The sequence below is a fragment of the Colias croceus genome, chromosome 15 (genome assembly GCF_905220415.1).
Source record: "Colias croceus chromosome 15, ilColCroc2.1".
In the NCBI taxonomy this organism is placed as follows: Eukaryota; Metazoa; Arthropoda; class Insecta; order Lepidoptera; family Pieridae; genus Colias; species Colias croceus.
The window spans coordinates 7,228,811-7,243,824 of record NC_059551.1 but is presented as its reverse complement, the minus strand read 5'-3'; the positions used below and the strand labels follow the sequence as shown (position 1 = coordinate 7,243,824).

Genomic DNA, 15,014 nt, shown 5'->3' with positions numbered 1-15,014 from the left:
TTGAATTTTCAATTATAATTTATTCCATATTTGCGTTTTAGACTAGCGGGGCATTTGATTTTTGTGAATGTTTACCCTGAAATATTTATTATTTTACTCAACGTATCAACCATTTCAAGTTAACAAAATGACCTGCAGCAGGTCACCTGCTTTAATTTAGTAGATTAGTACAAAAGCCAAATAAACAGTACGTATGAAATATTGTTGATATACTATAATATTATATCCACGACATAATTCCGGGTTTGTCTTTGTTGGTTTAATGCTCTAAGGTCTTTGTAGTAACTATATTATACTAATATATATAAAGCGGATGATGTCATTTTGCTTGTTATAAGGAAGGGATAGTTAAGTAAGTCCTAAGAAAATTTGCCATAACTTGTATTTAGGAGTAATATATTATTTATAAACTATGTAAGAAATCTGTGATTATTACGCACATGCATTTATATGCAGAGCTATTTTTTACAACTGTTTTTGCTCTCAAGGCTTTTATACATGCTAGTCAAATTATTGTGTGATTTAAACCCCCACCGATGTGTTAATGTGGTGCCTTCATAGACATAATATTGATTGTAATAAATGATTTTTTTAATATAATTTTGTTTTATTTTTATTTAGTCTCGAACTTATATCCTTAATAAAAATATACATATCCCTTTCTATTTTAAATGACGTTATTTTATCACATCTACGCAACCAATGAGACTCAATATAATAGTGTGATATTATAATTATTTTTGTATATTACTATCTCTATTCTCGACTTGATACGCGTAAAAGAACCTAGTCGATGTTAGCAGAAATTTCAAAAAGTGCTGAGAAAGAAAATCGTATGATGTTCATCATTTAAGTAATAGAATTTATTATGGGCCCCTCTTCTCAATGGTCAGCGTCGCGGTCGTCCCAATGATCGTCGGTATTTGCCGCCATGATCGGGGGTTCCTCTTCATAATCGGTGTTGCCTGTTTGGAGAGTAAGTAGAGGTAATCACGATAATATGGTAGATGGCCTGAATTAAGTGCTGATTTACACAGGGTCAGTAGACGAGTCAGTCGCGGCGCCGAAATTAGGCGCCGCGACTGACTTTAACTGTTTACATAGACTTCAAGCCTCTGTACTGACTTCAAATCTGTTTACACAGGGTTTTTTTTCGGGTCAGCCCTGATTTGCCTCGAATTTGTAGTCAGTTACTGACCCTGTGTAAATCAGCACTAATGTTAGACTATGAGAGGAACTTGGAAGCTGTTATTCCTTGACCAATGTGTAATAACGTATTTCAATTGCTCTATGCATATTAAGACATAGTAGGTACGTGTACTACCTATGCGTAAGATAACGAATAAAAAGTTTGTCTGCAGGAAACTGGTGTAAAAATTCTCAACAAGGGGTTTTCGGTTTGAATTCTATACTAATATTATAAAGTTGAAGAGTGTTTGTTTGAACGCGCTAATCTCAAGAACTACTGGTCCGATTTGAAAAATTATTTCGGTATTGGATAGCCCATTTATCGAGGAAGGCTTATAGGCTTCACGCTAAAACCGACAGAAGCTGAGCCATGCGGATGAATCCCCGGAGTGCAGCTAGTAACTTATAAGCTGCCTGAATAAAATATGATAACAGGAAAAATTCCTGCGGCATCGACTAGGTGCTGTAATGTTGTTGTCACTTATATATTAGTATCACCACAAACGATGGATCATCAATGTTAATAAAATAAGATAAATCTGAAATGAGCTAATCTCACAAGTACAGGTTCCAACTGAACTAACTACGACCTACAGGAACGAGCATAAATGGAATATGTTACAAAAATATTTCTCGAGGTAAGTATACATAATATATTGTTGAATGGAGATGGAGAAAATATGAAAATTTACTTTATATTGAATAGCCGGCAAATTGTTAAAAGTCAGCCAGTTAAAGCTGTTTTGAATTGTTACAGACCAAATTGAAACGTATTTCGAAATAGACATTTCTTGTTCGGCTCGGCTACGGCAACTGCGCCGGTCTAGTAACCATCATCTAGATGTTATATTAGATCATGCATAGTTCCACTAAAAGACTAGGAGTCAACTTATGCTAAACCTCACACACTGTTGCTAAAAGACATTTTTTTCAATAAAACATTTAATAACTGATGACAGTAATATGTTTATTAACATAGCTCTATATATACATTCAATCGTAATTTTAAAATAGAATCATTTTATGTAGATAATCACATAAATTCAATAAAAACACGGCAATTATTACATCTTAGACTTAATGTTTCGACATTATTGCAACACAGGAAAATTCATCACCATTAAACATTGGGTGTCCATAATAGATAAAGCCATCAATTCAATAAAATATTGGCAACAAAAAGTTTATTATTGCTTATAATATTGGCTCCTCTAATATATTTATCACATTCAATTAATGCACTTTACATAAATAAATTATAAAATTGTCATCTGAGTGTTTGTTCGAATATTTATCAAAAAATCAATGTCATAACGATTTCACTAAATCTGATCACATGGTCCACTTCATGTAAAGGCAAATAAACGAGTTTCTCATCATTCCACATGGACACAATCATCACCGATTAGTCAATAGTAATGACACATTGTATAGAATTTTGTCTTCTAATAAAAGTACGTAAATTTAACACACTTCGTTATTAGCTAATATAAAAGCTTTCAACGTGATGTAATTGATCAATCACTTGTAAGATTGTTTGAGTACAACGTAAGTCAGCCGTTGATGCGGCCACAGATCACAATCCAGGGTTACTGAGCACTATTTAGTCCGCTTCACCGTTGGTGACAGTTAAGGGTTCCTCGTCTTCATTATAGTCTAACGAGAGCACTGAAGCCCGCCGCCGCTTGCCCACGGGGGTGTCGCTACATTCACTGCCCGAGTACGTCCGCTTGTCCGCGGGGGTCGACGCTCGGTTCCCGTTCACTGTGGCGTGGGTCGCCCTCAATTCCTGCTGCAGAAATAGCACTGTACTTTGCATCCCCTCTACGTCTTCGTCTAATTCTTGTAGGAACTCATCCAATTCTGTAAAATAAATGGTATTGATTATTCAATTATACATTGTTAGATGGTGGTATGTGGAAGCCCTCTGAGACTAAGAATATTTTCTTAAATTATGATTTTTATGTTAGATGAAATTTAGAACAAAGACTTTAAAATTTTTCAAAAATCACTACCATAAAATTATAAATGCAACTAACTAAACATTTTATATTTATTTGTGTAATGCGTTATGAGTTTGCATTGTGTAGTGAGTGTAGACCTTCAATCTTGAAGGTTTTTTTTTAATTGGTTGTTAGAACTGCTGTATGATGATTATTTATTTTATATGGTAAATGTAGCCAACTTACTAGCTATAGATGGTAACGGTCAAAATATAACTTTTTGTTGGTAGAAAGAGTCCCAAAAGCACTATACCTGATTGTGATTTCTTAACTTCTTCACTAAAACTTTTCTGTAATGCTAGGTCACCTTCTAACTTAGCTATCCGACCACTGGAAGTCATGCGTCCCAGATCTTCATTCTCTTGATGCAAGAGTCGACATTTCGCCATCAACTTTTTCCCTGTATTTGAGTCTGGTGTGAATTTCCACGCTGAAAGTTCGTTTTGTGTCTCTTCGAGTCGCGCCTTAGTAGATGTAAGTTCTTGTTTTAACCTTAAAATAAGCATGTTGACCGCTGGGTCCAATAATGAAGGTCGCCCATTTAGGCTGGCGTGTGATGATTTCAATTCTGTTATTTGACTCTGAAAGTAATATAGACATATAAACATTAATGGATGTCTTAAAAAGTGAATTATTGGGACGGTCAGATTTCTCTATAGGAATACTTAAAAAAGGAAACTATTTGTATAAATTCAAAATGGTAATACGAAATTGTTAAAAAATTAAATCAGCAATTTTTAATTCCCACCAAAATTTAGACTTTACAACATATAATAATTAGAGCCTTTCATAAAAAGAAGAATTATTAACCCATTGAGCCCCGAGCGGCCCGATCGGACAACGACACAATGATTCCGGGGGCTGAGTTATTAATTATTGGTGATTATCTTAAGTTTGCTTTTTTAAGAGCTAAGGACAGTATTCCCCACTCACACAATTTATAATAAAAACTAAATACTAAAACATAAACTGGTAGTGACAAAAGCAACATACTACATAATCTTGTATTTCTTGTTCCTTAGCAGCAAGCCTCCTCACAAGAACCTTCTCGCGATGTTGTGATTCTGCATATTGCTTATTTATTCTGTCTTCTATACTTTTCGCCTTTTCCAAGCTGCCTGAAATTGGTAGAGCTAAGTTTAGAATATTATAATTAACTTAATTTAAACTTATTTCAAGCCAGGTGTCAATTATTCTAGATATCAACTATACATAAGTAATTGAGGTTAGATATTATGCCTCATAAAATACAATGTTGCAATCGACAACACCTTAACTAAATCATTACAATCATACAATACTAAGTTTTACAACATATTATTTACTTTACACATCACAATATGTATTATATTTTGTTATTAATAAACATGAATGACTGAATGAATATTCAATATACAATCTCTTTTACTGCTAAACTCCATTGCAATTAACAATTTCTTAGAGCTCTATATTATATTACAAATTTATCATTGAGAGACATATAATGTTTCTGAATTCTAATGTTACATATAAAATGTTAAATTTCAATGTGAAAATTAAATTTAGATCCTTTGTAAGTGCAGCAGTAAGATAATTAAAAGAAAAATATCCAAAACATTATAATATCTCATATCATCTATATCAAAACAATAATATAATAGAAGATATTAAATACTTTTTTACAAATCATACTATGAGACTTATATAAAAGCAGTCTTGTTTTCACTTGATAATAATAAATACAAGTATGATATGCCTAACATATAAATTCTTAAATTGTTTTTGCCAATAACTAGACCGTTTTTCATTTTTACTAACACATTACCTATATAAAACTTTTAATGTCTAATTGAATAAATAAACGTTTTCTTTAAGCAAGGGTGATATGATGACAAAATATATTGTTCTAAAATATATACATTTTGTTTCAACAAACATTGGTAAGTACATATAACAAAATTATACAGGTAACAAAAAATGACAGCTGTTTTTTTGCCTAATAAATACAAGTATGTTTGTAAGTGCATATCTGATTAATTTGTAAAGCTAATCCTAGTTTGAATAAAGTCTAGAATTATAATAATTGTAGACCCAGTATCAAAGTAGCCCATAGACTACTTTTCAAAAATCACCATTTATATGGTTGTAATAAGGGATATGGAAGGAATTAAAAATGTTTCTTGTTAATCAATATTGGCAAAGGCTAAATTTATTGAGCTCTAATTTCTACTAGCTGTACCCTGCGGTTTTAGCTGCAGACAAAAATCAAGTATTTATAGAAATGACTATAGTCATGTGATATTCTGATGCATTATATAACTGTAAAGTTTCATCCAAATGGGTTCAATAATTTTTTTATCAGAGTAACATTAATTTATGATATTAATAGAATAGGGTTATATACCTAAATTAATTGGGACTGAGTGCACTGACTGATAACAAATAGTCATAAAAACGTTAATATGATAATCAAGTAACATTGTAGACATTATCTTTATGTATTAGCTTTAATAATAATTGGAAACTGTTTGATGTATGTAAATAATCTAACATAATACTTATATCCATTTATATTTTCTAATTAAGATTACAAAATGAAATACTTCACCAACTATATTCATTGGTTCATTTTTTTATTTTTGAAAATCATTTTGAAATGTGTGATTATCATATCTTTTTTATGTATCTTAACCCATTGACCACCGAGCGGCCCGCTCGGGAATAGACACAATAGATTCTATTGTGTCTGTGATTCCGGGGGCTGAGGGATTAAAATGAGAGCTTAACCAAAGGTTTGTTTGTGTTTGTTCAACCTGTTTCACTTTATCATAATTGAAAAATGTAACCAGATATAAAGCAGGTATATTATAAAGTAGGTACCTATATAATGTTCGTTTATTTACATACATCGAGCATTAAAAATAAACAGTAAATCTACTTTTTTGGTTTATTCTGTAACCTGGCAATCCGTTCCTCCGACAATAGTCCATTCTATTGTTTGATAAATTCTCACATTCAAGTAATTCATTAGTAGTTTTGTATTATAAAGTATAAAGTTCAACCAAGAAGTATCAATAACAATTAAAATTTCTTTCTTCGAGTTCTCACACCAAATGTTTGTTATTTGCAATAGTGAAGGAATATTTTTTTTTATTTAATTTGTTTTCTCTTCATTTTGTTACATTAATAATATAAGGCCACTTAGCAAAACAATTACTAAATTGTAAATAAAACTTCAGTTATCAAACAAAATATGAATAAAATACATGGAAAACATCCTGATAAATCAACCTTTTATCCTTTTATTCTGTCATTTTGTTTGATAGGTACCTACATATTCTTTTAGGCAACAGAATCTATACCCATAATTGTTTTTGTAGACAGTTTTGATCATAAAATACATAATATATAATAGGTAGATCAATAAATACATAATTATTGCGGTCTTTTTTTATAAAAATGTTAATAAACTTAACTTAATACCACCAACATAATGGTGGACAGAATGCTTACAACTACATGGTATAAGAAAATGATATTTACTTTTTCATGTTGGCAAAAACTTGAAGACTGCATGCTGCCTTCTTTAAAAACTTTGTAACATTTTTTTACTGCACTATACACAGATGGAACAAAACTTGACTTTTCACTGGCTATCGCACCTTCCCACATGGTGTTTACACTTCCACAGAACACTCCACTTGCAACTCTTACACAGGATTTCACCGTCCTCTTGTTATCTCATTAACCACCTAAATACACCCGTTACCACATATTATACAACTAACATTGTAAAAACACAATTAATTTTGTCATAGCACTATGATATTTTAGTTAAAGCATTGTCGATATAGAACTAATGAAACTTCACGTCAACTCGCGGGTCGGGGAGGCCGATCGTGACACTACCAAGCCGCTGTAATCGTTTCGTAAATACCTTCCAACTGTTTGTTCAAGGATTCGAGATGATCAATATACAAGTCCTGGTTTCTCCATGCGGTACGAAGCGAGTCCGCGGACGCGGTGTCGACTTGGTGAGGGGTCAACAACACGCGCGCCACGTTAGTGACGCCGCCTCCTGCGACGCCGTCACTGGCGGACTCCCCATGTCTGTCTGACTCCTCTGACATTGCACTCTCACTAATTCGTTAAGAGGCACTCTGGACTGCAAGTAAATAAGCACAGTTAATTCTAGAACACAGGTTGTACTAGTTCGGCGCCGTTATCAGATTCCTGCAACAATGACGTAGATAAACAGGTACAATAGCAGTCGTGAAATACTTACAGGTTGTGTAAGGAATAATAATCTGATATAACATAAATATATTTATTTGTAAAACTTTAACACTTTAAACTCGCGAGTAAATATGAGTAGAAATTAAAAACTATGAACGAAACTTCTACTTCAACGCCGCCATTTTAAATACACACCATAGAGGAAGGATGTATAACTGAGATAGAGTGGCTACTCTGTGGTAATAAGTGCATGTATGGAACGTGCTGCCATCTGCAACTTTGTAGGATAACTAATGCTTTAAAGGGGTATATATATATATATAGCTATGCAGTATGCATATCGACATTTAGCACCAGATATGGAGCGAAAGTATATTTACAAAAATATTACTAACACCAAGAAAAGCGTCGTTTTCGTGACAACACTCTTTTTGTGGCGTTAGTAATATTTTTGTAAACATACTCTCACTCCATAAGTTGCCTTGTAAGTTGAGTAAATAATAAATAAGTAATGAGGGCAACCAGGGGTGAGAATAAAAAACAATTTCTTTAGCGGTATTCACGTTTATTAAATTGAAATTGAGATTTATATACTATACAATTGCTAAAACCTCTAAAATCTGCTAAAACCAAAAGCTTTAGTTATTTCAGTGCAGTCACTGCAATAACTAAAGCTTTTGTTCTAAATAAATAAATAAATAAATAAATCATTTATTGCATAAAAACATGGTACATACAAAGATATTAAGATCAGAATTAAGGAACATTCATGTTTTTACCTTAGTTTTTACTATAACTACATAGCATACAATAATTATTATTAATTGACATAATGAATGAAAATGATTAGATATTTATAGTAAAAATACGAGTCAGGAGTATTGTCACTTAAAATTAGGTTATACATAAATCATTAGTCATACAGTCAATCAATTAATATCAATATCATTATTTTATATTATTTAGACATTTTTCATATCATACAGAAATTCATTTAGGTTGTAAAAACAATTCTCTAATAAGTATTTATTTAATTTATTTTTAAATCCTGGAAGAGGAACCCCTTGCAAGTCTTTTGGGATTTTATTAAATATCTGAATACCTATATAAGGAACATTTTTTTTTGTACAAAGTTAATTTAGGCCTCGGTAAAAACAAATTGTTTGGATATCTTGTTAATTTTCCAATTTCTTTATTAGTTTTAAAATATTGAGGATGTTTTTTTATGAAAATACAAATTTCCTTGATATAAATACATGCAAGAGGCAGGATTCTCAAGTTTTTAAAAAGTTCTAAGCTTCTAGCGTGTTTTCTCCTCCGTTGAAAACTCATGATCACAACGTTCACAACAGTTAACAACAATAAAACAAGTAACAAAATAACAAAACAAAACTTAACCAAAACAAAAACTTAAAAGATAAACAGATATATTTAACAAAAACAAATGAGATAACCTCGAAATCGCATCAACGTCCGTCCGAAAGTTGAAAACTATGGTTGACAATGACAGTCGCACATCATTACAAGATGGCGGCTTTTTTTTTAATTTTAGTTATACCACTCATCGCCCGCGTCGCTGTCGTCTATGCGTTTACATGACAGTTTTGAGTGTGCCCCCCCTGATACACACTACGGCCTACGGGGATGCCAGCTACTAAATTAAAAATACCTAAAATTGACATATAATATTTCTGATTTCTACATACACTCTGGGTTGTAAAAATACGTGAAAAATACCAATACCTATATAAAAAGAGTTTTTTTCAAGGCTTATGAATAAGTTTGTATTTTGTTTAGATATTTCATACTACAAAGTATCGAAATCTAATTGATTAAAACTTTTTTCACAATGTGATTTATGTAATGTTTGTTTCAAGCACCACGAGATAATTGTTGTACAAACGTGTTGTGTTATTTTATTTTATTTAACATATAGTAACAATTACACACATAAAAAACGGCTGAGTCACCAGTTTCTATGTTTGGTTTCGTAGCGATAATATCGCTACTTTACTAGCATAAATTCTACATTTACTTATAAATATCTAATTAAGTTAGTATTTTACATTTTCATGTTACAAGAGTGTAATGTAAAGTTGGATATTATTAATAATTAACCCATTGACCAAAGAGCGGCCCAATGAGACCACGACGCAATAGATTTTCTATTGTGTCTGTGATTCCGGGGGTTGAGGCATTAATATTTTAACTAGATAAGTTAAAGGTACATTTCTACATTAAGTCATGGAGATTGTCTTATACGGGTAACATTGTAATTTGTTGTTTCTCAAATGACTTGTATCCAGACATGACATAACAGTATAACTTTTTTGTCAAGGTAAAACTGAACAATCAACAAATGGATTTCATTTTTAATTTACTTTATTTAGGTACCTACATCTTATGTTCATGTTCTAAAAGTTATATATAGTGGTGGTCATATAATTAAAAACGCTGGGAAGATTTTTTTCAGACTAAAAGGGCTGACAGACGTACGAGTAAGTACGCGAACTTGTGGCTCGACGACCTTTTTCGCTCGTGTGTCACCCCAAGTACGCGTACTTAGAAACCGTCGAGTAAGTTCGTTGACGATCCAACATGTTTGAAATTTTACTCGAAGCCCGCCTTGGCTCGCACGTCTGTCACCGCCGCGAGCCGCGAGCCGCGAGCCTAGCCTGTCTAGATATAATAGGTGTTACTAAGTGCAAAAGTTCATCATATAATGGCTCAGGCATCCTTAAATTATTACGCAAGTCTTTCTTCTACATCGTAGCTCCTTCACCAAAGTTACTTGGGATAAACGCTCTCTTTTTTAAGCCAGTTTTTCACCCACTTTTTCTGATTTCGTTTTCTCTTTTAGTTTTATTTTATGAATATAATTTAATATAAATAATATGAATGAATATAATATAATTGAATATTGGCGAAGGTATCTTTGAATCACGCCAAGGAAGTTTCACTCCTGACGCGTGGGCTCGGCGCACACGCTCTTTTTTTGTAAAGTACCCTCAAAATATAATAGTAAAAAAGAAAATATCCTTCAATTTTTGAACATTTATTTTGTTAGAATGCTATTTACTTAAAAATAAGTGCTGGTTATTAAATTAAAAATGTCTATATTTAATTCCTGAATAACATAAAATTCCCTCTGTTGATGACATAGAGACATTCGATATCGGTGACACGCGAGAAGCTACTGACCAAGCTCTACGTGTGTCACCGACGTCGAGCCGAGTAAGTACGCGAACTTTAAAACCGCGACTTTAAAGTTCGTACGTCTATCAGCCCTTTAAGATGCATAGGTAACTAATTTCATGTAATATTATTATTTTTATTTTTCTCGATATAGTTTACTAGTACCGCTTGCGGCTTCGCCCGCTTTGACTTATAAATTTTTGCGTAGTTTTAAAGATTAGCATACAAAGGACATAGGGACAGAGAAAGCGACTTTGTTTTATACCACACCCCGGACACTCCATACAAAATTATAGTTTTGACAGTCACACTGTAGAGACTGCAAATGTGTGTGTAAACTCTTTATGGTTGGCACATTTGTGACTAGCGTAAAAAAAAATTCGCGTTTTTCTGATGAAATACATCCGTAAACAGCACAATATCTAACCATTTTCTACGAAAAACGATAATCACAAATCCAAAATAATAAAATTGCTTTAAGTCAATTTGATTAATGTTGTCAATCTTCGTTGCGTTTCGTCTAAAGACGTCGTTGGTATCGTCCTTGCGGGGAAATGGGTACCATAACATGTCTGATCGTGCGGGGTGAGGTAAGTGTTTAATTTTGGCGGGAGGCGGAGAGTGTCCGTTCTGTAGCGTTTAGCTACTATTATGTATTCTGTGTTTATACTATGTAGTGATGATATCAAAAGTTTTCTGATTCAGTAAAAGAAAAAAAAATGCTCAATTATTTTAAGGTCTAATAAAAATAATGTCATATTATATATTTTTCTTAGATTACAAAATAAAGTACAGATGGAGCATGATAACCGCCCGTCGCCCTTGTCAAAGAAAATACGAAATCAAAAACAAATACGTCGCTGCACCAGTGCTATTATAGCGCATAAAGTGTCATGCAATACGTCAAAAAGGGTTTGCAATTTTAGTAAAAAAATGCCGTCTTGTGATAATAAAACGCTGTAAAATTTGTTCCCGAAAACGAAAAAAAAGATAAAACATCGTTTCACAGGTTTTCTGTAGATTATTTGGCTGATTTATTTCTTTAATACGAATAATAATTTTACAGATATGAAGGAATACAAAACTTCAACGTATGTTGCCAGTATTTTGAAAATGAATTTGCCATTTTTATTGGTAAAACGGTAAAATGGTTAAAAGATCTTCAGGGTAATGCTGTTGGATTTTTCGATCGTGAATGTGATTATTTGTATAGTGCACTAAAGGTTCATGATCATTATTAGATTATTTTAATAAGCATAATACATTATTTTGTTACTTTTATAAAGCTTAAAAACGTCATAGTCGTTTTCGTTAGCGATTTAATTTATGTGAACTCCATGATGGATATGATGAAAATAAAATGTCCCGTATTCTCGACTAAAAACTACCGCTATTCGTATTCATATATTATGAAAAATAAAAAATAATATAATTATTACCTATAGTTAATATTGAAACTTTTTTTATGTAATTTATTTAATAAAAAATTGAATACAATTATTTTGTCCATATAATATAACTTTAGTAGGCAGGTACTTTATGTAATAAAAGAATTTAAATAAAAATTAAAACTTGACTTCTCATTTATGTATATAGCCTACGTCACTACCGCCACTAACATAATAATTCAGATCATTGCAATGAAACCTCACAACTCAAAATCGGTCCAACGGTTTATAGTGCAGGGCGTGTCAAATAAATATTATACATACATCCATAAACTCGAAAAACATAACCCTCTTTTTTCCGTAGTCGGGGAAAAATTTGGGAAATTTTTCAATATCTGGCAACATTACACGCACACAGAAGCACCGTGTACATACAGTGCAGCGGCGAAATGACAGCACACATAGCTTTATTGAAAATGACAAGGAAAATGACGATAAATTATTCGGTGATTATTCGGTTTAGTTCGGCAACGCTCCATCTGTCTTTTATTTTGTAATCTAAGATATTTTTATAACATGATGTTAATGTATTAATCAATCATCATCATCTCATCAGCGTAGAAATGTAGGATGGAAGAATCTCCATTTTTTCTCGAAAATAATAATGCACTTATTTGCTTGCTAATTAGTTAATTTTTGCTTATAGTTAATCAGTGTTGCCATAATTAATATTAATTTTCCTTGAAACATTGTTTTTCCTTAAAATTTAATCTGGCTGTTGTTCCACAGTGAAAGGTTGCGGGATGTGCCTATTTTTGTAAATTGCAATGAGGATGGAAAAAAAAGTAATTAAACCTTGATATGTTAATTTATTTAATTTCTATAAATACATTTATTAACACTTACAATCTTATTAATGTTTAACATTAATCGATTTCTATTATTATACAATTTACCTAGAATTGAGTTCACTATATCACAATATGTACAACGGAATGTTGATTGTTCTCGGGGAACGTAGCGTACTGTCAATAGGGCCGCCACACTTCTTGGTTTGAGGCCGCGTATAAGCCATGTTTGACGTCGTCGCTAGTATCGCACGTTTGTACTAGCCCGCTATTTTCCCCACTTCCAGGGAGCTCTGTGGTGATGGAAATACCGCCATCAATGTCACTTATTTTTATTTCGCTTGGAATGTACTGCTCTAAGTTGTATTTATCCGCAGAGCTGTGTAAGTGGACGTGTATTTGGTTTTGGTTGACTGTGGAATATAGGTTGGGGAGGATCATCTGCGGGTTGGGGTTGATGTATGGCGTGTGGGATTGTATGCAGGCGGGGTTGTTGTTGATGTTGTTGTACTGGTAGTTGTAACTGTTGCCGGGCCACGAGTTGTAGTAATTGTTCGGCATGGTGTCGTAGCGTTGGGCGGCCATGGCGGACGTGTTGAGGTCTGTGAGACTGCCGCTGGTGGTCGGACTGCCCTTGACGTAGCTCGTGCTACCGGATTGGAAGCCGCTGTAGTCCGAATGGCTGAGCGGTATTTCTGGTAACACTGGAAAGAGAAATACGGTTATTTGCTTTTCTTGTCATTTGACGTACGCTTCTTTTAGCTTAGAGAGTGGTCTATACAATATATAGATATATGGCTATACTGCTTAAAAATGTGGCTATAAGGGTTGTAAGTTTGGAAAAAAGTTATCATAATTTATTAATAAAAAGTGGTATTTATTAAAATAGATATATTAAGAGCGCTTTTAAAGCACCTGAGCGTTGGTAAAGTGGACACCCCATGAGCATAGTACTAAGTTATTTGTAAAAAAAACATGTATCGGAGCTATTTTATAGAGATCAGAAGGCTAACTTACTGCTTGCCGCAAAAAAATTGGAACATTTAAAACATTAAGTAAAATATGACCATGCCCCATAACCTATCACAAGGGAAAACCCGTTATACATCATCTAATACTACATATTAAGTGGGGGAATGCTATTAGACTTGTCAGTACGATTGCAGAGTTGAGAGTTTACGTATTTTCCACACCTTGCGTTACCTACGTAAAAACTAGTCTAAGCCGGAGATAAATATCGGAAATGCCATTTATGCTTTGATACGTCATGTTTATTAATTTATTTTTATACATTCAATGACAACAAGCGAAATTATATATTTTGGACTAGATAACTTATATTATAGTTTGGTGTCTACTAAAAAAAAAAGTATCTTTATTTAAACATAATATGTATTTAGCGTGTCCGGAGTAAGGCCGCGTTTGCCGCTTACCCGAATACCCGAAAATAACTGTCTGATGCAATGGTATGATGTTTTGAGTTTATTTTCAGGTAAAAAAAAAACTTTTAAAATATTATACCTAACTATACTACCTACGAGTTACTTATATCGGATAAATCTTATTTTTAATCTGTGAATTGCCTGCAATAGATACCCTAACTTTAGTCAGGCAAATAAATAATAGTCATATAACTTACCCGTAGGGATATGTATCGTAGGATCCGGCTTATAGTACGGCGGCTGTAAGGGCGCGTAGCTCGGGTACACCGTCGCCGTGGACGGGTAGCCGGTGTTCCACTCGCTCGCACCCAGAATGTTGCCAGTATTCTCTGTGAATTTGGTTTAAAATAAGTTTATTTTTATGTTGTGTGTTAACTTTTTATAGGTAAAATTTGCTTAGGAATCAATGATATTATAAGTAGAAAGCTAAAGAGCTAAAAGCGCTCTGAGAACGACACGTTTATATTGGCTAATTAGCCAGAATTGACTACAGTTGTTTCGTTTTCGCTCACAATAATTGAATCATGCCATCTTACTGAAGACCGAATGTAATCTATCTACACCATTTTACTTTTAATAGGTATCATAAAATTTTGATTGTTTTATGTGATGAGTGGAATCCTTGTCATACGTATACCTGTAGCTTTCCTACGTTCGCAGATTAATTAGTAATTACTTATAGGTACCTGAAAACCCCAATGATATTATGCATTAGAGGAATTATAATTCCAAACA

The 15,014-nt window shown here is 33.1% G+C and overlaps 3 protein-coding genes across 3 annotated transcripts in view; all 3 read right to left on the bottom strand.

Annotated features, from left to right (window-relative positions):
• The window catches only part of LOC123698106 (SET domain-containing protein SmydA-8), a 542,384-nt gene extending 532,195 nt beyond the window's left edge, over positions 1 to 10,189 (bottom strand). The window contains exon 1 of the mRNA XM_045644704.1: positions 9,969 to 10,189. The gene's annotated coding sequence lies outside the window, so the exon portion shown is untranslated. The remainder of the gene's footprint in view (positions 1 to 9,968) is intronic.
• LOC123698123 (pre-mRNA-splicing regulator female-lethal(2)D) lies at positions 2,135 to 7,595 on the bottom strand. The gene is made up of 5 exons (XM_045644720.1): positions 7,456 to 7,595; positions 7,108 to 7,335; positions 4,185 to 4,309; positions 3,445 to 3,772; positions 2,135 to 3,051 (listed from the first exon to the last, which is right to left on the bottom strand). The coding sequence occupies exons 2-5, from the start codon at positions 7,298 to 7,300 to the stop codon at positions 2,792 to 2,794; spliced, it is 906 nt and encodes a 301-aa protein (XP_045500676.1). The 5' UTR covers positions 7,301 to 7,335; positions 7,456 to 7,595; the 3' UTR covers positions 2,135 to 2,791.
• A 2,652-nt stretch (positions 10,190 to 12,841) lies between the features above and the next one.
• The window catches only part of LOC123697854 (protein lozenge-like), a 39,531-nt gene continuing 37,358 nt past the window's right edge, over positions 12,842 to 15,014 (bottom strand). Inside the window, exons 5-6 of the mRNA XM_045644413.1 lie at positions 14,477 to 14,608; positions 12,842 to 13,541 (exon numbers count right to left, since the gene is read on the bottom strand). Of these exons, the coding sequence (XP_045500369.1) occupies positions 13,018 to 13,541; positions 14,477 to 14,608 (656 nt within the window). The 3' untranslated portion in view covers positions 12,842 to 13,017. The remainder of the gene's footprint in view (positions 13,542 to 14,476; positions 14,609 to 15,014) is intronic.

Coding starts and splice junctions, on each gene's coding strand:
- LOC123698123 (XM_045644720.1), bottom strand. CDS start 7,300: ATGTCAGAGGAGTCAGACAGACATGGGGAGTCCGCCAGTGACGGCGTC. Junction 4,310..7,107: donor CTTGAACAAACAGTTGGAAG/GTATTTACGAAA, acceptor TACCAATTTCAG/GCAGCTTGGAAAAGGCGAAA. Junction 3,052..3,444: donor AGTTAAGAAATCACAATCAG/GTATAGTGCTTT, acceptor TTTATTTTACAG/AATTGGATGAGTTCCTACAA.